Source organism: Echiichthys vipera (genome assembly GCF_963691815.1).
Source record: "Echiichthys vipera genome assembly, chromosome: 17".
Taxonomy (NCBI): domain Eukaryota; kingdom Metazoa; phylum Chordata; class Actinopteri; order Perciformes; family Trachinidae; genus Echiichthys; species Echiichthys vipera.
In genome coordinates, this window is record NC_139842.1 from 23,235,592 (window position 1) to 23,262,648 (window position 27,057).

At 42.2% G+C, this 27,057-nt stretch overlaps 2 protein-coding genes across 2 annotated transcripts in view; one reads left to right on the forward strand and one right to left on the reverse strand.

Moving 5' to 3' along the window:
- grb2b (growth factor receptor-bound protein 2b) overlaps positions 1 to 22,489 on the reverse strand; it is a 41,096-nt gene extending 18,607 nt beyond the window's left edge. Inside the window, exons 1-2 of the mRNA XM_083930848.1 lie at positions 22,362 to 22,489; positions 20,473 to 20,726 (exon numbers count right to left, since the gene is read on the reverse strand). Of these exons, the coding sequence (XP_083786974.1) occupies positions 20,473 to 20,550 (78 nt within the window). The 5' untranslated portion in view covers positions 20,551 to 20,726; positions 22,362 to 22,489. The remainder of the gene's footprint in view (positions 1 to 20,472; positions 20,727 to 22,361) is intronic.
- Positions 22,490 to 25,431: 2,942 nt separating this feature from the next.
- Positions 25,432 to 26,454, forward strand: mchr1b (melanin-concentrating hormone receptor 1b; the record flags this gene model as incomplete). The annotated part of the gene is made up of 1 exon (XM_083932007.1): positions 25,432 to 26,454. Exon 1 carries the CDS (start codon positions 25,450 to 25,452, stop codon positions 26,452 to 26,454), a length of 1,005 nt encoding a protein of 334 aa, XP_083788133.1. The 5' UTR covers positions 25,432 to 25,449.
- Positions 26,455 to 27,057: the final 603 nt, after the last annotated feature.

Genomic DNA, 27,057 nt, shown 5'->3' on the forward strand with positions numbered 1-27,057 from the left:
TACATGCAATTGAGGAGAGATGTTAGAGCGAGGGGGCTGCCAGTGACCAGCGCCCCGAGCAGTTGGGGGTTCGGTGCCTTGCTCAACAGCACCTCGGCAGTGCCCAGGAGATGAACTGGCACCTCTCCAGCCACCATTCCACGCTCCATACATGGTCCACAAAGGGACTTGAACCAGAGACCCTACGGTTCCCAGCCAAGTCACCTATAGACTGAGCTACTGAGGCAGAGGAGATGGACACAGCCAGGACTCGGCAAGACCATTTTGAAGTATTCATTTAGTAACTATATGCTATTTAGTGGGTTATCTGCCAGACCAGTCCTCAGCTCTGAGGAGTTGCCAGGCCACAAGCGGTGACGCCAGGAAGTTACTGTACCTGGCTAGCACTTTCTCCATTTCCATCCTTGCACAAGGCTAAGCTAACTGCTGATGGCTGGAGCTCAATGCTATCTTACAGACGAGAGTGGTAGCGATCCTCGAGTGCAGGGGTGCCCAACCCTGCTCCTGGAGAGCTACTGACCTGCATGGTTTAGGTTTCTCCCTGCTCCAGCACACCTGATTCTAATGATTATCAAACCTTTGGCGAGCTTCACCTGCTTGATAACGAGCAGATCATTAGAACTCCTTGCCAAAAAGGAAATATTTCATCTGCAAACAGTATAAATGTACACCCAATAGAATCGCCGTAAAGTGCAATCTACATATGTCAAAGGTTTTAATACCAAATCACAGCATGGATGTTTTTTAAAGAGGTCAAAAGGATAAGACCTCTGGCCTGGATATTAAAGTGGCTGTTTATGTGACATTTGAACTCAAACGGTTTTGGCTCTATCTGGTGGCTCTTAAATTGAAAGAATGGCAGCCCATGAGGAAAAGTAGAAATAAAATATTTGCTTCTCTGGCAGTTTTATTTTAACCGTACAGAGAGCAGACAACCGCAGCATTGTGTCTGACTGAGCTCTGTCTCTGTGTTGATGGCCGAGCCAGCATTGTGCTACCGATTTCAGTGGATGATATGCATTCCCTCACTCTCCCCCTTTCTCTCTATGAAGATTTTTTTGTCTCTAATCTGATTGAGCCACAATAGTTGTAGGAGTTTCTATTTGAGAGGCTAAGGTCCAGGCCAGGGATTATCTCCTCCACAGCTGCCACTGTAGACACCATCCTCCCCGTGCCCCTCTCTCTCACACACACACACACACTTAAGTATTATAGCACTTCCACACACAAACACGTGTGTCACTAAACATTGGTAGCTGTCATTCACACGAGATCCAGGTCCACCACCACTAATTATGTCTCTGTAAAACAATGAAATTACACAATATTTTGTTTAAATCCATCTGATAAAAGGGGTTTCTGACTCATCTTCCAAAGCTATTTTGTCTTACACTGGGGATTTATTTAGGCCGATGTGGAGAAAGTGGTGCAACGTAATAGGATTTGTTTTCTTCTATTCCATCATCTAATGCAGAAACTCACATTCTATAAATCATGATGACAATTATACTTACGAAATTATGCCTGAAAAGCAAAGAAGTTGCTATCACTACTGATTGTTGGGTCTACACAAGGTTTCTGTAGGGGTCGTGAAGTTATCCCATAGTTATTTTTAACATTTCATGTTGACAGTTTCTCCAAATCAGAGCAAACATGGATTTTTGTCTGACTCTTTGCTTTAACTTGGACAGAGTGGGAGTGATGATCATGAGGAGATTAGATTCCAATCCTTACTTTCCCTTTCCCGGCCACCTAAAATTCAATGTCACAAAGAAAATCCTTTGTATAGCACTAAGTACGTGGATAAAAGAAATAACCACATTCAATAAGTCAAGATTGCATAAGGTGTGCATAGTACCGGCTTACTAAGCACTGCCTAGCACAAGATGTAGGTGGAGAGTGCAGTACGATGGGGGCAGAAAAAACAAGATGCTAAATAAACCACATGTCTGCACAAACCACATGGGATTGCAATAAATCAGGAGCAGGGATTACTCTGGAGTGTGAGTTAATCTGAGCATGCGGCAGGTCAGACAAATAGAACGATAGACGAGCTAAAGCTTCATCAGAACCTCCGAGGCCAAAGCCTGTTGGGTCTGCCATCAAGTTTAATGAAACGAATAGAGTCCGTTCTGCTGTCTATCTGCACATCAGACGACAACCACAACATCAGACTCTGCTCAGTTAAATAACCAGACCACAGGGAATTATCAACAGTGTACCTGGTAATGTGCAAAGTCAACGCCAACCACTGATCAGAAGAGGCAGTGGATCAAAGGTGAATGCACATTTGCATAGCAATATTAAATGTGTTCATGTGCAGACAGAGAGAAAAAGAATACAACTTATCGTCTAGAAAAAAACCTGTTAAAATTATACAAATTTACCAATTTCATGGCCATACCAAACATATTTCTGAGACAGTGGCTTGGTCACTCCTAAACAGTGATTTCTAGCAGAACACACACGCACACACGCACACACGCAGTATCTAGACAAAGTCTTAAAAAAAAAAAAGGGTACATCATGTATTGGTGTTGTGATGTTAAACCCCTGAACGTTTCATCCCAAAGATGAATAACTGCACCACCCTAGATATGGATGATGATATAGAAAGCAGGTTCGGGGTGTGATGGGGTGAGTGGTGTGAACATCCACACTAGGCCACTTTTGCCTTGTTTAGCAAAACAGCTTTAAAAAAACAAAAGCCATCAAAATGAGTTTGACCTCCTTTGCTCCCAGCAGGGAGGCTGCAGACTTAGATCACAGAGGCACTGAGTGCCAGCCTGAGTCAGAAAGACACAGAGGAAAAGATTACATTGGATTCCACTAAATTAGAGCTTGTAACACTCTAGTAATTAAAATAATGCGTGAGGCCATTACAACACGGGGAGCCTCCCTTATAGAGCAGAGATTGTAGCTTCAAACAAACATTACACGTCACCCAAGGGATTAAACTGAAAGTTGGACAGCCAGGGGAAGAGGCTGACCGTGGTAGATCCTCGATCGTGGATCGTACCCAACGTCAACACATCTGAACAGACAGTGTTTACATTGTACATATACTGCAACATTTAGCTTCATGCTATAATAGCATGAAGACTGTAATCTGCAGATGTTGTTCATTTCTCCTGGTTTCCAGGTGGATTGCAGATCCACCAGCTCTCACACAGAACTGGTTTGCAAACTTAATGTAATAAAGAAACAACTTTATCTGAATATATGAAGTATTAGTTATCTTTTTTTCTTTTTTCAGATTACGCAACAGCGGCGCAATAAAGAAATGCAGCAACGCCAACTTTGTTCATTCATACAGAACCAAGCAAATGTGGCGTAATGCCACCTCAGTGTGTGATATCACACAGATAGCCGGCATTCCAGGAGGCATCTACTTAGTGTTAGCCATCAAAATTTCGACAATTTATTTGGGATTTAACACTGAAATTAACATGCAACATCAATACAACCTTTTACCATACTCCTGAGTGAAGGTTTGTATCATAAACAGACTGCAAAACAGGTTCACATTGTTTACATGATGCTGAACGCACCAGCTTCGAAGGGACAGCAATCGATCTTTGTTAAACACATTAGTAGTCCACTAGTCGTCGGGACATTTACCTGTTTTTCAGGAGCATATTTTACAGCTTATTCCACATATTCTATGAATGTGATGAGTGTGGACAGACAGCGTTGATGTGATGCGACAGTCTGACGCTCGCCTGCTGTTGGGACAGGGTGTAACATGGCGAATATCGCCCATATCATTTAAAAAAAATATATATATATTTTGGAAGACGTTAGTTAAGGCGGCAGGCCTGTGTTGCTTGGGTGGCCGCCTAAGCAACAAAGGCCTGCCGCCTAAGCCGTAAAGTGCTACGGAAAACCCGGAAATAGACGAAAGGCCATAGCAAAAGATCATCTCATGACTACTGAACAATAAGTCATAATACCTGAAAAGTTGCTCCACTCTCCAGTCCACCACATGGACGGTAAACTCTCATTATCAGTCTAAGTGTGATAATTTTGGTTTAGCCCCACAAGCCCACTCCTTTCTACTCTCTACGTCAATCTGACCCCGATAGCTCGGGGAGGATCCTCCCTTACACCATGTTGTTGTTTGTCAGAGCTTGAATTCTCAGTGCAGTATATTTTAGCAATATCCTCTAATGACTCGAGCTTAAAAAAACGTCACAAAATCTGTAGTGCAGTAAACAGATGTGGCAGCTTAGCCATGTGTGTGCATTCAGGAAGCGTTAAGAATGGGCTGGCTGCCGTCTGATACCAATGCAAAGCTTAACCAGCTGTTATTGGAGAGATTAACCAACACTACACTAGTGGCAACAACTCCAAAGTCAGTGTATGCCAAAAGTTCTCAGTTATGTCAAGGAATGTGTGTCACTTTGGCCCTATCAGTCATGTATTTACTGTATCATGTATTTAACATTTGCTAAACACTGTCTGGGCTATTTTTTCACTCATATGCTGTGCAGAAACTAAAGCTGAGCAGAGAGAAAAAGCCGCAAGAGAGAGAGAATAATAACTTTTGGTTTAAATACAGCAGTCTGTGACTTTATGGCACATCGACAGGGAGTGATGTGAAGATGTAGAGGAGTGAGATCTAATTACAGCTCTCTGACTCAACACTCTGCTACAGAGAGAAGGAGCAGTAAGAAAAGAAGTATATGGAGCAAGAAGAAGCCGAGTGGAAAAGCAAGGCAAAAACAATGAAAACTCAGAAGACTGATCAAGAGATGAATAGCGAGAGCAAGAAAAGCCACAGGAGCTGGGAGGGAGAGAAAGAAAGAAAGAGGGGAAGAAGAAGACAGAGGAACACTTTGAAGAGTCACACTCCTTGTGATCAGCTTAGGAAAACTCCTCAGGGGCATATTACATAAAATGAGGGCATCTCTTTTTCAAAGCAGCCAAGCTAGCGATTTTGTGAACTGCACTGTCCTCCATCTGCCGTAGATGACTGGCTAAATGCCTTTTGTGATGTCCCATAAAAACACTGAAGGAGAAAGTTGTCTTCTCATTCCCACGCTGCACTGCGCTTTTTTTGGGTTCCCATTAGAAGCAACACCTAACCTGCATCTGCTGTGCCCCTGAGGTGTTCTAAATTCCTCCACTTTCTATTTTCTATTGCTCATAAAACACCAGAAATAGAGAGGAAGATGTAGAGAAAATGTTGGTGGCAACACAAAAAGCAGTGGGAAAGGTTTAAGTGGAAAAGACACGTAGAGATGACTTGATTATGGAAGTAAGTCTGTGTGATCAGACTTTGAAATTAAAAAAGCCATTGAATTTCTGGCATTGAATATGTATGTATTGAAGTTATGTATCTGAAATTTTTGTCCCTGAATTTAACTCTTCACATTTTCAATGTTTACAACAGCTGCCAAGTCAGAGTTAGACAAACGGAACTCAGACAGCGGACCGTTGGTGTTGGTTGCTTGGATCTCAGGAAGGGTTCGTTTGATTCATCTTCGGGACCGGAGAAGCAGCTCTGCGCCGGACCGGAGAAGCAGCTCTGCGCCGGACCGGGAAGCAAGCCACTACAAGTGGAGGAAACCACACCGCCACCTTAAACTGCAGTTGTAGCTCCAGCGGGAGACAAAAGGTCACCAAGGGTGTTGGTGTCGTATCTCATTATCATATGTGACGGGGGAACACACACAGACTCCCGCTGATGACAGTGCCCAGCTGCGTCTGTCTGTGGCTGTAGCCACCGCTAGCTTCCTGGGAGCTGACACAAACACCACGCTGCTGGAGGCAGAGTTTCACTTTGACTGATTCAGACTTTAAACTTAACTTTGAACCAGAAACACAAGGACTATCTGCAATCTAGAATCGATTGCTTTTCCTTGGGTTCCTGGATGTTAACACTCAATTTTATACATTGAATTTTGCAGCTGAATTTGGCCTATTGAGCAATTTGAAAATATTGCATTTGGTAAATTGTATTTTTAAAGTTGAATTTTTGATTCTGAATTTGTGAACTTTGAAAAATAAAGGTGAAAATAAGTTGTTGAATATTTGAGTTAAATTCAGAGGCAAAAAATTCAGATAGTACAGATTTACTTCCATACTCTAACTAGCCTGAGTAACATCTATTGAGATGTTTATTTCGAGGGTCCTGCTTTGGATGCTTTGGTTTAGGTTTTAAAAAGCTGAAATAGAAAAAGACTCCCAGGACTTGAAGCATGAACTAAAGAAGATCTGCATGCATCACCTCTTTGATCAATTAATCAACAGGAAGTGTGTGACTTTCAACCCGGTTATCAACACGACATCCTAGTCCACACGAGTGGGTGTGGTCGCGTTTAACTCGATTCACTTATTCACATTACTTTACCTCCAGAGATATCACTATTGCGACAACATTTAAAAAAAAGTGTATTTATGTTATCATGGCAACTCTTTGGCAGCATTTTTATTTTGTTCCGTTTGTGTTCCGCTTAGTGTCGTTAATGTCCTTTCAGTATATTTGGTCATTGTAAATTGAAAACTGTGACCCTTTCACAGGTTCAGTACAGCATGCTTTACCATGCTGTACCAAACTCATTTCCACCCAGCCCCGCCTCACATTCATGCCCTCAGCAGCTCTTCTTTGCTCTGCAATAAGCTATAGTGTTGCGATTAAGCTAAGAGGCTCTTTGAGATAATTCTTTAGGGAAAAAAGTAATGGAATCATGTGCCTTTACCACCGAGAGATACAAACACAAAGGCACTGTTTGAAATCTCTCCCTGTTTATTGTATAGTGCACTATATTCACTGTACGTGTACAAACTCAAAGTAAAGTGTATGCACTATATATGGTGCACTTGTGAATTCCAGCAAGAGCTAAAAAAAAAAAAGTAGCGACATCTATGTGCACAACATTTTGCTAACAATCCCACAATGCAATGGATCACATTGTAAATTTCATATCTAAAGTCATAGAACTGTCAGTAAAATTAGTATAATGATAAAATGTATGCTCACTTGAGCTGCATCTAACGATAATTCATTATCGATTATTCCATTGATTATTTTCTCAATAGTGTTCCCTAAAGCCAAAAATGGCGTGTTTTGAATTGTCCAAAACTTAACTTAACTGTTAACTGTCATAGAGGAGGAAATAAACCAGAAAATAATCACATTTATACACTGGAATCAGAGCATTTTAACTTTTTCTTTCTTGAAACAATTACTTATATTGATAAATCAACTATCAAAATGGTTGGGGGTTACTTCAACAGTTGACAATTAATCAATTAATCTGTGCAGCTCTACTGCTCACAATAAACGATGTAGAGTGTATTATAAAAGGAGTAGTGAATGAGTGATCGAGAGAGTGATATCTGACACAGCTCTGTCAAGTGCCTTAATAGCGCCTGTACTCCTGCTACTCTTTGCATAAGGTCTACTGAGCACAATTTACTGCTCCAACAGGCTGTGAGCGAGCGAGGCCACAGAAATAGAGAAAGAGAGTGTGTCAATTTGAGAGTGTTTCAACTTCAGCATCAGCAGCAGGCATGAGTGCCGACGTATTAAACCTTGCCCAGTTGGGCAGCTATTAGGCCAGAGTGGGAAGTCGCTGGGACAAATAATAGTCAGCCCGCTGGGCATGCCGCCGTATGTTTGACTTGGAGCAGATGCGTCAAATACACAGACACACAAAAAAATAACAACCAAAAGGGAAAAAGGCAGGAAAAAGGTTCATGCAAACACACTTCCCTCCATTACTATGCTAAGGCAATATTTGCAGTTTCCACATCTCCTTCCATTGGCCTCATGATCAGCAGCATGTTGGTGCCGGTGTCACTAGCAGAGAAGGGTTGCTATTCCTGCTATTTTAAAGTAGGCTGCACTGCATGTTTTCCCCCAAGCCCTCATCTTTTTGGCTTCTGCTTTACTTATGAAAATCCTACAAATACAAGTTGCTTACACAACTAAAGCAACACCTGTAACAATATGTTGCATTGGATTTTGCACGTTTTCAGTCTATAGGTGACTCGGTTGGGAACCGTAGGGTCACCGATTCGAGTCCCTGTGTGGAACACGAATGGAGTGTGCCCCCCCGCTCTGACATCTCTCCATTAATTGCATGTATATAGGTCCTGTTTGTGCATGTGTGTGTTACCTGAATAATAATAATAATAATAACAGAGTGAAAAAATGTAATTTCCCCTTGCAGGATTAATAAAGAAATTCTTCTTCTATAGCTATACTTCACAGCAGAGCTCCTCTTAGATTAAAAAAGGTCACAGTGTTCGAATTAGACAAAGAAGAGAAAACCTTAGACATAGGAATGTACTTATCTAAGCTTTCGCTCCAGAGATTCAGCACTTAATTGGAAAATAGTCTGCTCTTATGTAAATGTGAAATGAACACACACACACAGTCTCTTGGACTCCGGTGAGATTCTAGGCTTCTGGCAGTGTGAGTGGGGCGAATCTCAGCTGTGACAAAAACTGCACGATGAACAACACAGCATCGATTTATTGACCCTTCAGATCCACGGAGTCAACTTCACTGCTGCTTTTCACAGACGACCGCCAAGAAAGCTGCAGAAACTTCTTGCAGACGTGTACTTAAAGTGTTCAGAAGAAAAAGGAAAAATCAAATAGAGGGATTTGGATCTGGGATTGGAGCTCAGACTTTAATAACGGCTTACGGGGTCTTTCAAGTGAGGTTTGAAGACATACAGGCATCACACGGCAGCACTGATACAACTCTTCCTCTCTTCAGTGGTCAAGTGGACCGGGAGGGAAAATCAATAACCTAAGCACTAAGAGGCGATGAGGGAACCATTAATCAGGGGAGGGGTGGGGGACATGAAGAGAATTGTTGAAGCAACTGGCTAAAAGCGCCATTTTCCTCTATATAGCAACCCCCAAAGACAGACAACAAAAGGTCTGTCGTAGTGCAACCAAGTTGTAACTTTGTGTCAGAAAGGATGGGGCCTGTGCTTCTCTGTGTAAAGTCAGTGCGGTAGTGTGGTAGGTTCACACTGCAGAGACGCTGGAGTTTGCTGTGGAGACACAGGAAGCTGCTGGGGGTTGGAAGACGTATCAAACAGGATGTGAAAAGAGCTATGCTGTGGCAGCAACGTAAGCAGGCGCAGACACAAGGACACAGTAATGTTGGGACAGACTACACAGCGTTACCACAAATGCTAAGCCCAATTTGACTCTTGGTGCAAAACGGTTTGGGGCAGCAGGTTGAGTGGGTGGAGGTTCTCAAGGAAAACACCTCTTTGTGTAAATCTCTCATACTCACATTCAGATGAAACAAAAGCTATTTTACTGCGTTTTCTCTCTGTGTAATAATTAGCAGTGGAATAAAATATCCATACTGCAATATATCTTAGTGCATCATCTGTCATGACATGTCAATTAAAGAGAGAAATGTGTATTTTTTCCATTCATTTATTGGCTTTTTTGTAAATATATTATTTCTAAGTAATTTTACATTGTAATGATGATGATCACACGTGGCAATGGACACGTTGCAGTCAGTGTGTGTGTGTGTGTGTGTGTGTGTGTGTGTGTGTGTGTGTGTGTGTGTGTGTGTGTGTGTGTGTGTGTGTGTGTGTGTGTGTTAAAGAGGCACAAAGCTAATGCTTCCGGCAGTTCTCAGTTGTCAAATTCATGAGTAAATACACAATTCCCACCTTTTGACAGCTATTTCTTATTCTTCAGTTACACAGATATTGTAAGTATTGTGTGTATCGTAGCTGACTGAATGAAACTGTACTGTGATATCATGGTTACTGCTGGCAGCATATCGGGACAGTATGGTGTTGTCACTAAGTCTGTGGTTCCCACCCCTAGTAATAATTGCTCACATTTCCTTTTTTTTTCGAGCTGACATTTGCCTCCTATACCGACCCCCGAGTGTCTTAATGTTCCCACGAAGGCCTCGGCTCTTCTGGTAATCTATTGGCAAGCTCTTATTCAATTCCTGGGGTGACTTTATATTTCAGTTTTATAGCATACTATTTCATTAGTGGCTGCAATATAAGACTTGCAAGGTCAGTAGAACTCAAATAACAAATGATGTGAATCTGTACACAGCGGTTTGAAGACATAGCAGGATGGAAAGGTGGATATGAGCTCATGCTACATGGGCATAGTGCAAAGATCTGTAGATAGGAGCTAATTCTGTCAGCCAACAGGGCTGTTAATCTTTATTTATTTAAGGAGGAAATGAGAACAAGTGTACAGTGCTCAGGGCAATGGCCAGACTCTACTGTGGCCTCCACATGACTGCTGCTTTGCCTCTAGATCGGTTTTCTGACAGAAACTGAGCAGAATAAGGCTAGGCTAAGCATTTTAGAACAGATGATTTGATTAGAAAAAGCAACAATGCGCAATACCATTTGGCAAGTTGCCTCTTACTAAAGATGCAGCTGGTTGATCTGTTTTAAATTAATTTTCATGTGATAAATGCATCTATGCATTTGAGCCTTGAGACAGCTGTGATGAATGAAGATGATTTACCTGTCACTGCAGTGTCATTCTGTTTGGGTTATATGCAACAGTTTCTAGGGGTGGGAATCTCTAGGCACCTCACGGTTGGATTATGACTCAAAGGGCTGTGACGAGATTATGAAACAATTATTGATGCATCAGAACTTTTTTACACTGTGACTACTTGGTACTTTTTAGCAAATTCACTTAAACTGAAAGGTTACATTTGTCAGCATGTATTACTGCATTGCAAAGAACTTAGAGAAAAAGTAAGGTCTGCCTGTAGCAGCATTAAATTAATACAGACTTCAGCATATTCTGAACAACATAAAAAGTTGCCCTTATTGACAAATAATAATAACAATAATAATAATTCATTTTTATCTATATAGCGTTTTTCAATGACCCAAAGAGGCTTACAATGACAAACAAATGAAAACAAAGACAAAAAACAAGAACGGGGTACTGACAGTGAGGGCGGGACAAGCAAAGACAGCACAACAATAGACAGAAGTGGCATAAATAATAATAATATTAATAATAATAATAACAGTACAGACAGAAACAGAGCAGGTAAAGAGACAGTTACTGTGGGATTGGAGAATGCAGGTGGGTCTGACGGCTGTGGAGAGTAGAGAGGGGGAACGCGAGGGGAGAAGACAGGGGCTAATGTGGTTAGGGGTGGGGGAAGTCAAAAGCTTGAGCAAAGAATAAATAAATAATAGAAAATCCAGCCGTGTGGCACTCATTCACTGCACGATGGCTGCCACTCACCTGTGATAAAATGCAGTTACGGGGACTTAAGATTCTGTGAAAAGGATGTCCACGCATCGTATGTTAAAGCTATCCTACCAGCTTTCTATAGCGAGTCCATGACTTCCGTTTTTGTCTCGTTGGTGATAGTGTGGCTATCCCTGTATCAGTAACAGGTTGTATAGCACGGACGCAAATCCTTGACAGTAAAAGTTGCGAAAGAGTTCGTAATTTTCTTCGCCTTATCCAAGTTGGGTGAAAGTGCTTCCAAACACGACGCCTTCAAAAGTAACAGTAACCCATACCAAGCCACGAGACAACATCTGCTTGTCTCTCTGTCACCAGTTAACTTAAAAAAAAAAAAAAAAGTTAATCCAACACACTGGTTGGATTTCTTTGCCCTGTCTCTGTTATGTGCACAGCCAAAGACTCTAAGGGCTCTCTACTGCCGCATTTCCGAGTTCTGCCTGTGTCTGTGTCCTGTGAACAATACTTTATCAATTAACATTTAGATAGATTCAGATTTGTTGTTTTTTTTAAAGAAAAAAAGTTTTTCAAGCCTTTTATTAGATAAGCCAGACAGGAAATGGGGTGAGAGAGAGATAGAGGGGGAGACATGCAGTCGGTTGGAGTCGAACCCGCGACTGCTGCCTCGAGGACCTTCAGCCTCTTGACATGGGGCGACTGCTCTAACTACTGTGCCACCGGCCGCCCCAGATGACTGATTTTTGACATTTGGAAATTGATTCAGAATCTTCCACGTCTCATCCCGATGAATCCAAGAATTGAATTTTTTTCTCCACCCCTAGTGGTAACAAGGTTCTCCTACATGTGAAACAAGCTCGAACAATGGGTTTCAACTTTAATAAATGACTTCAATCCTATTAGTAAATCATCTCCAGAAATTATCTTTCAAGGACAATTATTACTAGCAAGGAGGTTCAAGTGATTATTCCCTGTTCATTGCACGTGTGTGTGTGTGTGTGTGTGTGTGTGTGTGTGTGTGTGTGTGTGTAGACCGCACGGCTCAATGTCACGTTCTGAAGTAGCACAAAGTAACTGAGACAAAGTTTTAAAAAAACAAATCCTATAGTATACAGTTAGGTAGATCTTTCTCTACATCTAATAGTGGCAATTTCCCCTTTTTTGTCAATGCATGATGGGCGATCACGTTGTGAAACTGAACTTGTCTGCATTATGCAAATGTGTCATGGGCCAACTCTGCACATTTGTACTGCAAGCTATTTTACATATAAGCCCACGCTTCAATGCTTTCAAATTTATTATATTTCAACGTCTGAATGTTAAGACTGAAACAACAAATCTGTCTCCGTGTTCACATTAAGTGACAACAGTTTAACAACTTGAAACTGTCTGGAAAGATAAAACAGGAAGGTGGTTAAAAGAGCTCTGTGCCATTTACTGATAAAAAGGAGCAAACAAAGTATGTTGAGTAAAAGAAAACACACACACACACACACACGCACGCACGCACGCACGCACGCACGCACGCACGCACGCACGCACGCACACTACAAGAACTCTTAAGCCATAAAATTATAAAATACTCTATACTCTATTTTTTTTATAATATTTTATAGGCATTGCTATGGCGATCAGTAGAGAATGCCACCTAGGGGGTACTATCAGCACTGGATCGAAAAGAGAAAAATTCCGATAAGGAACACAGCATTCCTCACCCTTTAAGGAAAAGACTACAATTCAATTGAGACCATTTTCGGGAAGTGACTATTTGTTGGAGGGAACTCAAAGGAGTAAAGTGGGTTGGGTTCACACTTTTTTCCCCTCGTGTTTCATGATGTTAATCTGTTTGTCACACTCTTAAAGTTCACCCTGTTTGGCTAAATAGTGAAGAAAGTCGGTCCGATCAAAAAGGTTTGGATTATGTGTAGAAGGGTAGCTCGCTATATTGGGATCACTCACAGAGCTAAGGCGAACTTAAGGCTGCATTCAGACTGCAGGCAGTAGCGGTCCAAATGCTAGCCTACATAACAAGAATGACCCGATTATCAGACACATTTTATGAAATATTAAATGACTGACTTGGTGAGGGGTTATAACCTCTGTGAAAATGTGACGGGTTGCTTTACTACTAGTGAACTGGCACATGAGAGATTGGCTAGATGACTCAAGGCTGTAAATTAGAGGTCTGGTCAACCAGTGGTGTGAGTCATGGTGACACAAAGCTTGCTAACTGGCTGACAGTTGTGGAATCTGATTACTCCCTCTTTTAAAAAGGCATTGGACAGTGTGGGCTTCCGTTGAACTACTAAATGCTATTAACTTTGCGCTGTAGTAACACAGTAATATTATGAATGAAAGGAGTATCTAAAGAAAAGGATATCTAATCTAAAAAAATGACTGATCATCAAAATAAAAAGACTCACTCATCCAAAGACACCGAAACAAAGTCCATTCTCCGACGGATGACAAAGTCATTCATCATCAATACACAGACATCCTTAAAAGAAATCTCATATGACATTTAATATCATTTCCATCTTTCATACTTAATATTGGACAAACATGTCCCGTTTGTAATCACTCCTCTTCATGTGTATTTTAAGAAGTCATAAAAGTCAGCACATTTCAGGGATTTCATGTCCCCATACGAACCGTTTGATCCCCTCAGTGGCAGACCATTAGATAAATGCTTATATAAAAGGCCTTTATAAAAGCTATTGGAAAGAGGAGGGTAAACTGCTGCACGGTATTACGACGGCCCTGGAGCTGGCTAATAGTTGGGCTTCAGCATAGTGCATTTTGGTGAGTCACTCAAACTGTAACCAACAATACTTCTGGTGCTGAATTGCTACATAGCCGTCTAGATGTCTACAGTAGCAGACCACACGGCTTCCTTTTATCTATGTATAGAGGCCAAGTCCCTCCCCTTCTGGAGAACCACTATTCGGAAGGGGAGGAACCTGATTTCGGGAAAAATACATCAAAGGAGTGAATGGCATGAGACAAATCATTTTTTTAACCCTTTAGAATGATTTACACATATGAGATTTGTCAATTTATAATATAATTATGCAAATCAAGAAAGTTGCACGTAGTCATAAATGAGGCTATGCATCTGGGTAAAAAAAATATTTTAGTACAGATACCTTGACTTTAATACCGGTTCCTGAACAATCCTTTTTCTGATGCCGATTTTACAATATTCCTTTTGACATAAAGTTAAAATGTTAAAATGGATTTTTAACGCATTACAAATCTTTACTCTATGTGACGCCCAGTGTCTTCAAGCCTCTTAAAATACACAACACACGTTAGCCCCAGTTTTTCCGCATGCCTCTACGATGTTTAACGTTGGACAGTCGATCCCTGGTATTATAAGATCTTGGTACGAGCATGCTGCATGCTTAATGGCACTCTGATGCATGATGCGCTCTGGTATGGACATTTGGTGTTTAATGACAAGGCATTTTTGGATATTCAAAACTATGGATGCCTAATTTATCAAAGTTCAGTACCCAGCTCTAACAAAAAGACTACACCGCCAAGAGTGATGTCTCACTGAAGCGCTATGTGAAGTTACTCACACAAGCAACGGGTCTTGCTTGTTCTTTACTGTAGCTTCACGGCTGATAAAAAGATCTGGATAAAACACCTCCAGTAAGAGAACTTTAAATGTGTTGTGGAACATAGTAAAGACAGATGGCTAGCTCAATAGCTAGCAGGCAAGGTGACGTATATCATATGTCATTTAAATTGATAAACGTGAAATTCATGGCAGAATTCAGAAGAAGATAAAAAAAATATATCATTTGCCATTCATTACCCTACATATTTATTTTCCAAAATAAGGTCCCAGGGGGACTGCGGTAGAGGAGGGAATCCCCTCTCTATACTAAATGCTATGTTGACAACAATACCCTGCCTATTTTAGTATCTACAATTTATCACATAGTCACCCCACCGTAGTGTGGTAGGAGGTAGGGATATTGTGAATGAAAGCAGGAGTTGGTGAACAAAGTGAGGAAGTCAATAGATCTTCCTGTTTACCACTGTAAGGGCTAAAGGTAGCATCACTGCCACCATCTTCCAGTGGTACTGAAAATAGTGAGAAGTTCATTCACACCAAATGATGCGGAATGCAGCACCTGGCATATTTCGTCAGATCTCCAATGCTCCTTTCCGTGGGGACTTCGGCCACTGTACAGGCCAAACACCATTCGTCTGAACACAGTGCCAACATTGCCATGACACAGACCTGGATTCAAATGGATAAAGCATCTCTTTAAGGGGTGCTACGCTGGAGCAAAGCCTTAACACAGACTTGCTCTCTCATGAGAGGGACCCTTTGTACAAAGAGCCGAGCTCTTTAGTATTAGTATCAGCAGCCATATAGAACTGGTGATGGAAGCAAAGGAGACACTATGAACACACTCCACTCAAGGACATTTTCCTGTTTTGTTCTGCTCCAAATGCTTGTGTGTAATAGCTGTGTACAGCACCAGGTAAAGCAACACGTTAGGGATGGGACAATTATTGTTTTTAAGCGCAATAAACTCAACACATTAGAAGTGAAATGATCAATCCGATACATTGATGATGATTTTAATGACAGTGTGTGACATGTTTTATGTGTGACTTTTTGACATCTTCAATAAGAGGGACCTTATGAGTTATGATTAGCTTATTAAAGATTGTTTTGTTTTTTCACTGAAAAAGGTTGTTCACTATAAAAAAGGTCTATCTTATCTCTGATGCAATAATGGGTTTTGATTCCTGTGTGTTTTAGTGTCATTTAAAGAATATTTTTTATAGTTATCAGCAAAATCATAACGACATGATGAAATTTTCTTCTCATGCCTACATATAATGTAAATTATTAAACAGCCTGAATCAAGCAATCTGATTGGTTATCTGTTATGAATGACCCATATATCATGGCGATGAAATGTAATTTCATGACACAATTCTATATCGCTTCTCTTTCATTGTTTTAGACAGTGTAGGAGATTTAATTTAACCTCTGTATTTATAAGATTTCAACATATTTCTAAAGTGATTTTCTAGTCTTATTTTTTACAACACTCTCTGTTACTGAAAAATGTTTGGATCATCAGCTGTGTCGGGGCTAGCTTTAGCTTAAGATAACCCTACATGTTCGCTTTTACAACATAATTGAGCTAGCAAAGCAGTTTAGGGTTTATATGTGTGGTATTTATTTCAGTTTGAGACACACCGCACCACCTCTACAAGCTAACGTTAGCTTAAGTTGACTGGCTCAAACGGGAGTAGAAATGTATCAGTTGCTTAAATCTGCCCATGGAAACATAATTGTATTCACCAGATATCTTGCTCTGTGATATCCTGAGTAAGGGGGCAATCGCGCATTAGCACGAATTAACCGGACCAGTGGGGTGTGCAACTCGATTAGTTGGTTAGCGAGGTATGTTGCGCTCAAAGCCTGGGTCAGCTGTGTCACTTAAGGGCGCACTCACACTGTCCTTCCGCACCGTGCCAAAACAGGTTTTTCAGCTAAAGCCTAGTGCGTCTGAGCAGTGTGAGTGCAACTGTTCCGTGCATAACTGCGGCCAGCTGGCCGTCCACGGCACGTCTGAGAGAGGTGGGCTTTTGTAGAGCGCGTTTGCACATGTACGAGCACAAGCACGAGGCCTACGGTGTAATTTATGTGCGCCTGTTCGGACATAGAACAACAACAACAATGGCGGTGAAAGGTTCACGTTGGTGTAATGCGGAGGTGGAGTGTCTACTGCAGATTTGGGCGGATGAAAATATTAAAAAACAGTCGATAAGACGCACAAAAACTCAGAGATCTGTGGAAAGATTTGTAAACAAAGCGACGCATCGCGATGACGTCAATCAATGCGTGTGACGTGTTATGGCGTGATGACGTATGGACAGCAAGAAGCATTTGCGTGAGGCCCAGGCAGTGTGAGTACAAACAGGCCTGGGGCGCGGGGGGAGAGGGGGGGGGGGACAAGTACCCTAAAGCCCGGGGCGTGGTACGGAAGGACAGTGTGAGTGCGCCCTTAGTCACTCTCTTTTAGCCTTGTTGTATTTTTAGACAATATGCAGAATCTTTTCACTTACATATTTACACCATCTGCTATTTTTTTGCCAGCACACCTCCCTATCCTTATTATGTGCAACTGTGTTGCCCCTTGCTGTTATTATACTTTTGAACTGCACATAGGAGTTCGTTTTAGCGTTAGTCCCGCCCATGGTGCTCAGTGGCCTGTCTGGGTTTTTAACCTAGAAACTGCAGTTTCATGTCACGATGCCAGACAAATCTGTTAGCTGTGGAGTGGGCTGATTCTAATGTCTGGACTTAGGCAAACAATATGTATAAAGAACTCAGTAATATCCTGGTGGGACATGAGACCTAGTTTGAATATCACGGTTGGATCAATTAATCAGAAATCATTGATAGATTACCGAAAATCGTTTTCAACTGCAGACTTATAGTTACATGCCCTATAAGGTGTAGTTTAGGTCAATCTGTGTAGAAGTAGGTTCCAGTGAATGACAGGAGCTTGTTCCATCCTGTTTCTCTTAAGTTACCTGGGGGTGAAGATTCAGATTTGAGACTAATGTATGAGTACTGTGAGGATGAACAAAAACAGGCTAAAAGAAGATGAAAGAAATAAAGAGGGGGGTGATGTCTGACAAACATAGGGCCAATTCATTCGGTCTCAAAAAGTGAACCTATGGGCAAAGCAGCCAACAATTGATTCAGATGAAATGTGGACAGTGCTAGAGGCACCAGTCATGCAGGCTTTTCCTTCCCCATTTCAGATTCAGTCTCAGGCCAAAAATAACCTGTGAAGCATTTTCTGTAGCTCTTACTGTTGTGCACTTACAGTATGTTACGCACTAGCTGGGTCAAACATGTAAGGCTGGGATATATGAATATGTTTTCATTTTAAAGCCACTTTGTAGCACTGGTTGACACCAAAGTCAGCCATTTTCAGACTTAAATATTAGCCATGACTGCATCTGTTAATATAGTATGTTATGTGGGGTTTGTGACATGATATATACTGGGTGATAGGAAAAATTTGAAAGAGAAAAAAAAGGATGGCCTTGTCTTTTATCATATAATGAATGAAATCACATTGATCATTGTAGATTTGCTGAACCCAAGGCACAGTGCCAACGTAGATCTGAATTTGAAGAATTACATTTTAGCAGGGTGCAAAATTAACTTTTTTTTGTCCACCGGTCAAATGGCTAGTGAGTGTTTGCATTTTAGTGAACAGTATTTGGCTGGTAAATGGTGCTAATGATGTGCCCTGGTCCTAGTGATGTGATTTTCGTCATGAATGTAAAACCACCATACTTTCTGAGGGACAGAGGCTTCTGAAAGAAAGTAAAAATTGTCTTACAAAGCATCTAACGAGGAAGGAAACAAATCAAGAATCCAGATCAGCGTGTTAAGATATGGGGAACTGAGAAGGACGATTTAGACATTGAAAGTTTAGAAAAATAAGCGGAACATTAAGACAGTATAAAACACATCGGAATAATATTCAATTGAGTCTTTATTACCAAGACACCAATATGCACATCTCATCTTTAATGATGTCAATTACATGGGGAAATCAGCTGTATTTCCCATTAACATCTTGGCTGGAACTCTGCCATCTGGCTTGAGATTTTCCATTAGCTGGTGAAAGTAAGAGAAAAATTACAGTAATTTCTCCTCTCCTATGCAAATTTAATAAGAACTCATATTTAGCTCAGCGTTTCCTGACCTGACTCTCTCCCTCGAGGCCCCCCTGTTGAGATCAGAAATCTTCTCAATATTCCCCGCTCAAATCTCTTATTCAGGGAAAAACCTGTCCTCATCCCTGATAGAACATTCAAGTCATCCAAGACAGCTGACATATATTATGCATAGACACACAGTATATTATAGTATAATATCAAGGTGGTTGATCAAATGCAAATTGCTGTAAAGCAGTCTTGCACGCTATGGAAACATGCACGGAGGCAGTTTTAATCTTACATGGACAGAAAAGCAGAGGACTCTTCACAGTTAAGATGTAGATTAGGTAAGAGGAATACAACAGTTACACTATTTTACTGGTGAGTCCCAATGGCTTTTTACTAGCCACAGTTGTGCTGTGGAACCTTCTCTGGAGAAAATAAAACAAATATCATGGTCATGACAAAATGATGTGTATGTTTCACAACAATTTTCCAGCTACCTGCATGTCTGGCAAAGGAGATGTTGCCCGTCAAAACAATTTATTGTTATGATCAAAACAAGACGGCAGGTTACACAAAGCCGTGCGGCCCTTTAAGAAATGTATCTTTTATAAAAGGGGCTGTTAGCTCTGTTGTCAGCCAGAAGCTTAAGAGCAGTGTTTCTGACAACCATCGTAACTGTAGACAGTCCTGTTTTTTTAAGTAAAAATAAGCACGGACCTTTATTCAAGGGGGAGAAAAAAAAAGGAATTCTTGAAGTCGGGCATTTTCAAAAGGATGTGCAACACACATGTTCCTAGAATTTCTGACAGTTTCGCATCATCCTGCTCATCATCACTATGAGCCTCGACAGAGAGATTATGACAATTGCATTTAAATCCAGAGAGAATCATCGTGTAGGGAAATTGCAGTATGTACTTATGAATATCTTCGTTATTTCATCAAGGTCAGAGAATGACATAAATGCTTTTCAAGCAACCAGAAAGCATGAGGCTTTGAATAAGCTTCTCATGCCTGAGGATCTGAACGAGCCTGGGGTTTCAGAGAGAGCACTTTAGTTCATAATGGAACAAAGAAAAACAAAAAACATCTCCTCCTTTTGCTGTGTAACACATGCATTGCTCTTTAATACTTTACTGTCACACAACGGGCTACAGCATTTAAGCCTAAAATGCTGTTGTTCTGTTTCCGCTTGTAACTACCATATGTAACATCACATGACGCAGCAGTGTTTGAGCCCACTGATCAGAGACAAATGGCAAGTGTATGACAATGTAAAATATGAATGGAAAAGAACATATCGAACTTAATGTTAGACATTGTGATGCAACGCTGAAGCTTAACTTGGCTGATGATTCTAATACTACAGATCGTTGTGTTTAATTAAATGACTGCCTGAGGCTCTTTTTATACCGCTTCATTTTACACAGGACGGATATGATTAACTACACAGGAAATAAACATACAGCAAGAAAATGCTTTCCAGCATTTCATAATTATGAGTAATACAGACAAGTCTTAACATTAAACGATCAAATAGTTTTCACTTACTTTGAGGACTTCTCCACGCTTGAAACTAAGCTCATCATCAGCAGTAGCTTTGAAATCGTATTTGGCAATGGCCTCCATGGTTGTTGTCGCGCGCTGGAAAACCGCTTGGCTGTAGTTGTGTTTCAGGGACTGAATAAAAAATAAAAACACTTATCCAGGCTTCTGTGGCCAGATGCTTTCCTCCGAGTCTCTCCTCCCGTCTATGACCCGCTCCTTTAGGGCTTAGACCTCACATACAGGTCACAGTAAGGTACCTGCAAATAAGAAACAATGTAGTACTCAGACTAAAATGTAGAGAAACAGCTGAAGAGGGGAGGATGGGCTTTAACTAAGAAAGAAAATGTTGGACATACAGTTGGACATATGTTTACACTGAGACATTAAGATCATCCTTTTAATCATAAAAATATATCAAGATGACCTGACTAAAAAACAAAGATGATGTAGCTGGGGTTGAAGCTTAAGAATATATAGAAAATGTGAAGATGTTTATGTTCCAAGCTTGTATTTTTTCCAATGCCTCTAAGTTCCGTTCATAAAATGTTTTGTAATCGTCTCCCTGTATGCAATAAACAGTTGTTTTGTGGTTTAGACATCACATGCTTTGTTGAGCTCTTACAAGATCAAGCATACAGCCATATCTAATGGCAAACCTACATAATAGGGTGTTAGGGCCTACATGTTCTTGCTGCAGTTACTCTGGGAATGTATACAGGATAAGAGAATATTGATGGTAAATTCACTACAATCAATTGCAATTCATAGACCTCCTTAACAGCCAACCACCTGGCCCGAACAGAGGTAAGTCAGTAGCCTACTTAGGCAGAGCTGACAGCGATACACTTGTTAAACCTACAGTTGCAGAGTTAAATGGATAAAGCCATGTTATCTCGTTAAGTTGTTTGCTAATATGCCACCGTGGAGCTGTGATGGGTTAACACTAATAAAGCCCCGCATCCAATAAGGCCATTCAATCATAAACAGGCAGCCGGAAGACACACAAGAATAAGAGAAGTGTGCCAAATTACCCGCAAATGCAACTCGAATTGATTTTTTTCTTTGAAAAACAAAAAAAGGAGAAGGAGAAAATGTATTATCTCGTCACGGATAACCGTGGTAGGTTGCTACACAGGACAGAAGATACAGGACACTTTTCTAGCAAAGTCACTTGACGGTAACGGTAGGTCCTAAATACAATGGGATTGCAGCCATTGTTTACAGCAATACAACTGTCAACAACTCGACCCATGGCCCCTACAACACAACAACACTGCCAAAGGCTAACGAACATCAAAGCTCACCAGTGACACAAGTAACAAAGTAGTGAAAAGGGAAGCTGAAGTCAGAAGGGAGGCAGCCGGCACGTATCCTCACGAATTACCAACTTCTCATGATTATTGGCTGTAACAACTGTTGTCCGATTTCAACATGCAACAGTTAGTAATATACCATTTGAGTATCAGACCTTGCTTTTACCGTTTCACGCGAGTTCGAGTGGATCGATTCCGTTATGGCACACAGCCTGCGCCCAGTGTTCTAGAACGCTAGAGCTAGCATGCCGGCTAACAGTCGGATAACAATAACTGCGATGCACTGTGATTACCAAACTTAAGCCCGTTAATAGATCACAGCGGCCACATTAACAATGACATGACTCCGCTCAAGTATCCAGCTCAACATAAACATGTGATGTTTATGAACGCCCGAGGCCTAAAAGCTAGCTTCACGTTGGCAAATGTGAAAAGGAAGAAAACACCTTTTTTTCATAGCGCGAGCTGTTGTTGCTAGCTCAGTTAGCCCAGCTAACGTCACTGAACTTGACTAGCCTGCGTCGAGAAAGGAAACAGAACACAACTTTGACGCACAGAGAAAGCACAGGGGGAACTCACCACTCGATATATTCCGTTTCGATGTTGCCACCGTAATTAGCAAAAACCCTACAGTGTAGTTTATCCACTCCCTGCTTCCTCTTGAGAGGCAACAAAACGGCGTATGTGTGATGTCGCTTACACCCCGTCCTAAATGTAGCTACTAGCAGAAGGTTTGCGACGTTTATTTCCGCTTCCTTCCACACAGAGCTGGGAGGGTCTGCCCATGGGTCTGCTGCTGATGTGACTGGAGCTCCTCCCTGTCAGTCTGTTCCACTTAGGCTCTCTGTCAGAACTCCTGCTGCTGCCTACAACTGGCTTCAATCATGCCCTATGGAGAATAATACTGAAGACAATACCTATTATTAGTACTGCATGGCATCCATCCATCTATCTATCTATCTATCTATCTATCTATCTATCTATCTATCTATCTATCTATCTATCTATCTATCTATCTATCTATCTATCTATCTATCTATCTTTCTGTCTGTCTATCAATCTATCTATCTATCTATCTATCTGTCTGTCTGTCTGTCTGTCTGTCTGTCTGTCTGTCTGTCTGTCTGTCTGTCTGTCTGTCCGTCCGTCCGTCCGTCCGTCCGTCCGTCCGTCCGTCCGTCTGTCTGTCTGTCTGTCTGTCTGTCTGTCTGTCTGTCCGTCCGTCCGTCTGTCTGTCTGTCTGTCTATCTATCTGTCTGTCTGCCACACCACTGCTTGACCAAATTGTGCTGCATATGACATATGGTATGTTAATAGTTAATATCAGGTTGAATTGTCTTTGTTGGCTTCTACCAGAAAGTACCTGAGTGGGTTTGATAAGATTGTAAACTACCAATTTCCAGCAGTTTTTCTACTGGTTCTTCTCATAAAAAAAATAAATCTTATCATACAATTAATAGTTTAAACATTCATGCTTGGATAAGTAGGTGGTGGCCTAATGGTATCCAAAGCAGCCATACATTTGCACACGTATGACACTATTTTGATGATGTAAATAATTTACTAAATAATTATTACACTTCTTCCTCTTACATGTTGTTAGCAGGAAGTGCGTAAGCTGTTATCCCACTACAGAACCCATTATTTGGTCGTCTCTGTTTGTCTTTTTTGTGGACATCTGCTTTCAATTCGGCCCTATCTACAGTGTGTGACAGCAGTAGTTTGAATACCTGGACAATGCTGACACCCAGTGGAGAGTTCGGGCTCATGGAACCAGCGTCAGCATGCACTGCAGAATGATGGTTGACCGGCTGAACAGTGGCAGGTCATGGCGAAAGTTTCCAGCAGAAAGACGGACCTATTTATGATTTTTATGATAAGAACATCGGTGAGAAGAGATAATTATGTGTCTATGGTGCAGCTAACAGTCGATAGCTAACACTAAAACCAGCGCGGGCGTATATAGAAGACAGTAACTTAATAGAGAATTAAGAGAGAGGGGACATTTGGCTAACAGGGAACACAATAGAAACATCTCTCTCTATCCCTCTCCCCCTATCTCCCCCCCTCTCTCTCTTCCTCTCCCCCTCTCTCTCCCTCTCTCCCCCTCTCTCCCTCTCTCCCCCTCCTTCCCCCTCTCTCTCTCTCTCTCTCTTTCCCTTCCTCTCCCCCTCTCTCCCACCCCCCTCCATCTCTCTCTCTCTCTTCCTCTCCCCCTCTCTCCCACCCCCCTCCATCTCCCCCCCCCCCTCTCTCTTCCTCTCCCCCTCTCTCCCCCTCTCTCTCCCTCTCTCCCCCTCCTTCCCCCCTCTCTCTCTCTCTCTTTCCCTTCCTCTCCCCCTCTTTCCCACCCCCCTCCATCTCTCTCTCTCTCTTCCTCTGCCCCTCTCTCCCACCCCCCTCCATCTCTCTCTCCCCCCCCCCATCTCTCTCTCTCTTCCTCTCCCCCTCTCTCCCACCCCCCCTCCATCTCTCTCTCTCTTCCTCTCCCCCCCCCCTCTCTCTCTTTCCCTTCCTCTCCCCCTCTCTCCCACCCCCCTCCATCTCTCTCTCTCTCTTCCTCTCCCCCTCTCTCCCACCCCCTCCATCTCTCTCTCTCTCCCCCCCATCTCTCTCTCTCTTCCTCTCCCCCTCTCTCCCACCCCCCCTCCATCTCTCTCTCCCTTCCTCTCCCCCTCTCTCCCACCCCCCCTCCATCTCTCTCTCTCTTCCTCTCCCCCTCTCTCCCACCCCCCTCCATCTCTCTCTCTCTCTCTTCCCCCCTCCATCTCTCTCTCTCTCTCTGTCTCCCCCCCCCTCCCTCCATCTCTCTCTCTCTCTTCCTCTCTCTCCCCCCTCTCCCCCTTCCCTCCCTCTCTCTCCCTCCCGCCCTCTCTCTCTCTCTCTCCCTCTCTCTCTCTCAGCCTCTCAATGAGAGGCTGTCATAATGGAGCATATCTGCGGGTATTATTGGGGCTCCGTCGTACTGTCTACTTTAGTTAAAGTCGTAGAGTGTTTGGTGTTTTTTCAGAACTATATGACGAGTGTGTTTACGTCGACTTTTTCTTCTTCTTCTTTTTCAAGCGCGTTTTAGTTGTCGCATGCACACAGGAAGTCTTTCGGAGCACAACAATGCACGCGACGTTACATATCTGCTGTCAAATCCATAAACTCACATTTTAAGCAGTTTTTTTAATTGTTTTTTTTAAAAATACTTTTATGCTGCTATTCTGTATTTAGCTTACCATATAACTCATTGGAGTTTATTTCATTCGAGAATTGTTCTGTAAATTGTGTTATTATTAAATTATTGTTATTATTATTATTGAGGAGAAACAGCAGCCTAATCTATTTGAGATGGATTTTACCTACATTTCAAATTCATCATTTCCACCCTTCAGTTCACCGGTGACAGAAGAAGGTAGGTTGTGTTGTTTCTGATAAACTTAAACTGCTTGGATTTAACTGAGCACACAATATTAATGCTGTGTCACAAATTTAATTATTATTATTATAATTATTGTTAAAGAATTGAGACAGACTAGGTCATTCATAAGTATTCATTTTCTAAAAGCCAGTGGTTTAAAGATGCACTGACACAAAAGAATGAACAGGATTGACTGCATGTCATATGTGACAGCGTATTCTGTTTGTATCCTCAGGACATGAGCATTACAACAATGTGCTCATGCCCAGCATCTTCGCTGTCATCTGTTTCTTTGGGATCTTTGGGAACTGCATTGTCATTTACACCATTGTGAAGAAAACCAAGTTCTGCTCCCAGCACACAGTACCAGACATATTTATCTTCAGCTTGTCCATCGCAGACCTCCTCTTCCTCCTTGGCATGCCTTTCCTCATTCACCAGCTTGTGGGCAACGGCTCCTGGTGCTTTGGTGGCACCATGTGCACTGTCATCACTGCGCTTGATTCTAACAGCCAGATTGTCAGTACGTACATCCTAACTGTGATGACTCTGGATCGCTACGTGGCCACTGTCCATCCCATCCGCTTCAAACATGTCCGAACCCCCTTTGTGGCCGGGGCGGCAGTGGCTCTGGTGTGGGTATTTTCTCTGCTCTCTATCACTCCGGTCTGGATGTACACAGGACTCATGCCTCTGAAGGATGGCTCGGTCGGTTGTGCCCTCCTGCTACCCAACCCAGCAACGGACACATACTGGTTCACCCTCTACCAGTTCTTCTTGGCCTTTGCTCTGCCTTGGGTGGTAATCTGTGGGGTCTTCTTCAAGATTCTCCAAAACATGTCAGCTACAGTTGCTCCACTGCCTCAGCGCCGTCTGAGGGTGCGGACAAGAAAGGTGACCCGTATGGCAGTGGCCATATGCCTGGCGTTCTTCATTTGCTGGGCCCCCTACTACATCTTGCAGCTAGCCCACCTCGGAGTACAGCGGCCCACCTTTGCTTTCCAGTATGCTTACAACATTGCTATCAGCATGGGCTACGCCAACAGCTGCATTAACCCATTTATCTACATTGTGCTGAGTGAAACATTTAAGAGGCAGTTCACTGTAGCTGTTCGGCCATCCCACAAGGGTTTCCGAGTTGCCCCCGCTCCCCCTGATGGCAGTATGAGTCTGAGGATGGCACCAGACAACTCTCAACCATGTCACTCGCAGTCAGCAAGCCAACTACTTCAAAACATGCTGCCTGTCACCGTGGCTGTGCACTGAGATGGACACCTCATCACCATCACCAACATACGGCCACCGGCCACTTATTCCCCCAACACACACCTGTGTTTACATAATGACATAATGTCCATTTCAAATGGGACTCTACTGAGCTATAGAGAACATTTAAGTGTCAGAAACTATATAAACTTAGCATGTTCACTGTGAGTCATTGTTAGTCCCCCCTTGATGAAAGCGAGAAAAAACAAACAATAGATGACATCGATTTTAGACTCAGCAAGCTACAGAAAACCATAATAAATCAGTATTGGAACACAAATAAAAGTCTAATTCATACGGGAGCGTAATGAGTCACTGAAAGCCGGTCGATGCAAACAAATAAAAACAAGGGTGGATAAACTCACGGTGGCTGTCATATTATGCACATGCCGACTAAACACAATGTATATTTCCATTGCTCTCAGTTAATAAACTCCACAATATAATCGTGATATTTTCAATACCTTGTTGTTCTGAACTATTCTACAGTGTCTTTAATTCAGGGCAAATGGGAGCAGAGAGGGAGGTTTCATTTTAAAATATGACCAAGTGTACTATCGAAAGGCCTGCCTCTAATACAAGCCTGTGTCAAATAAAGGTCTG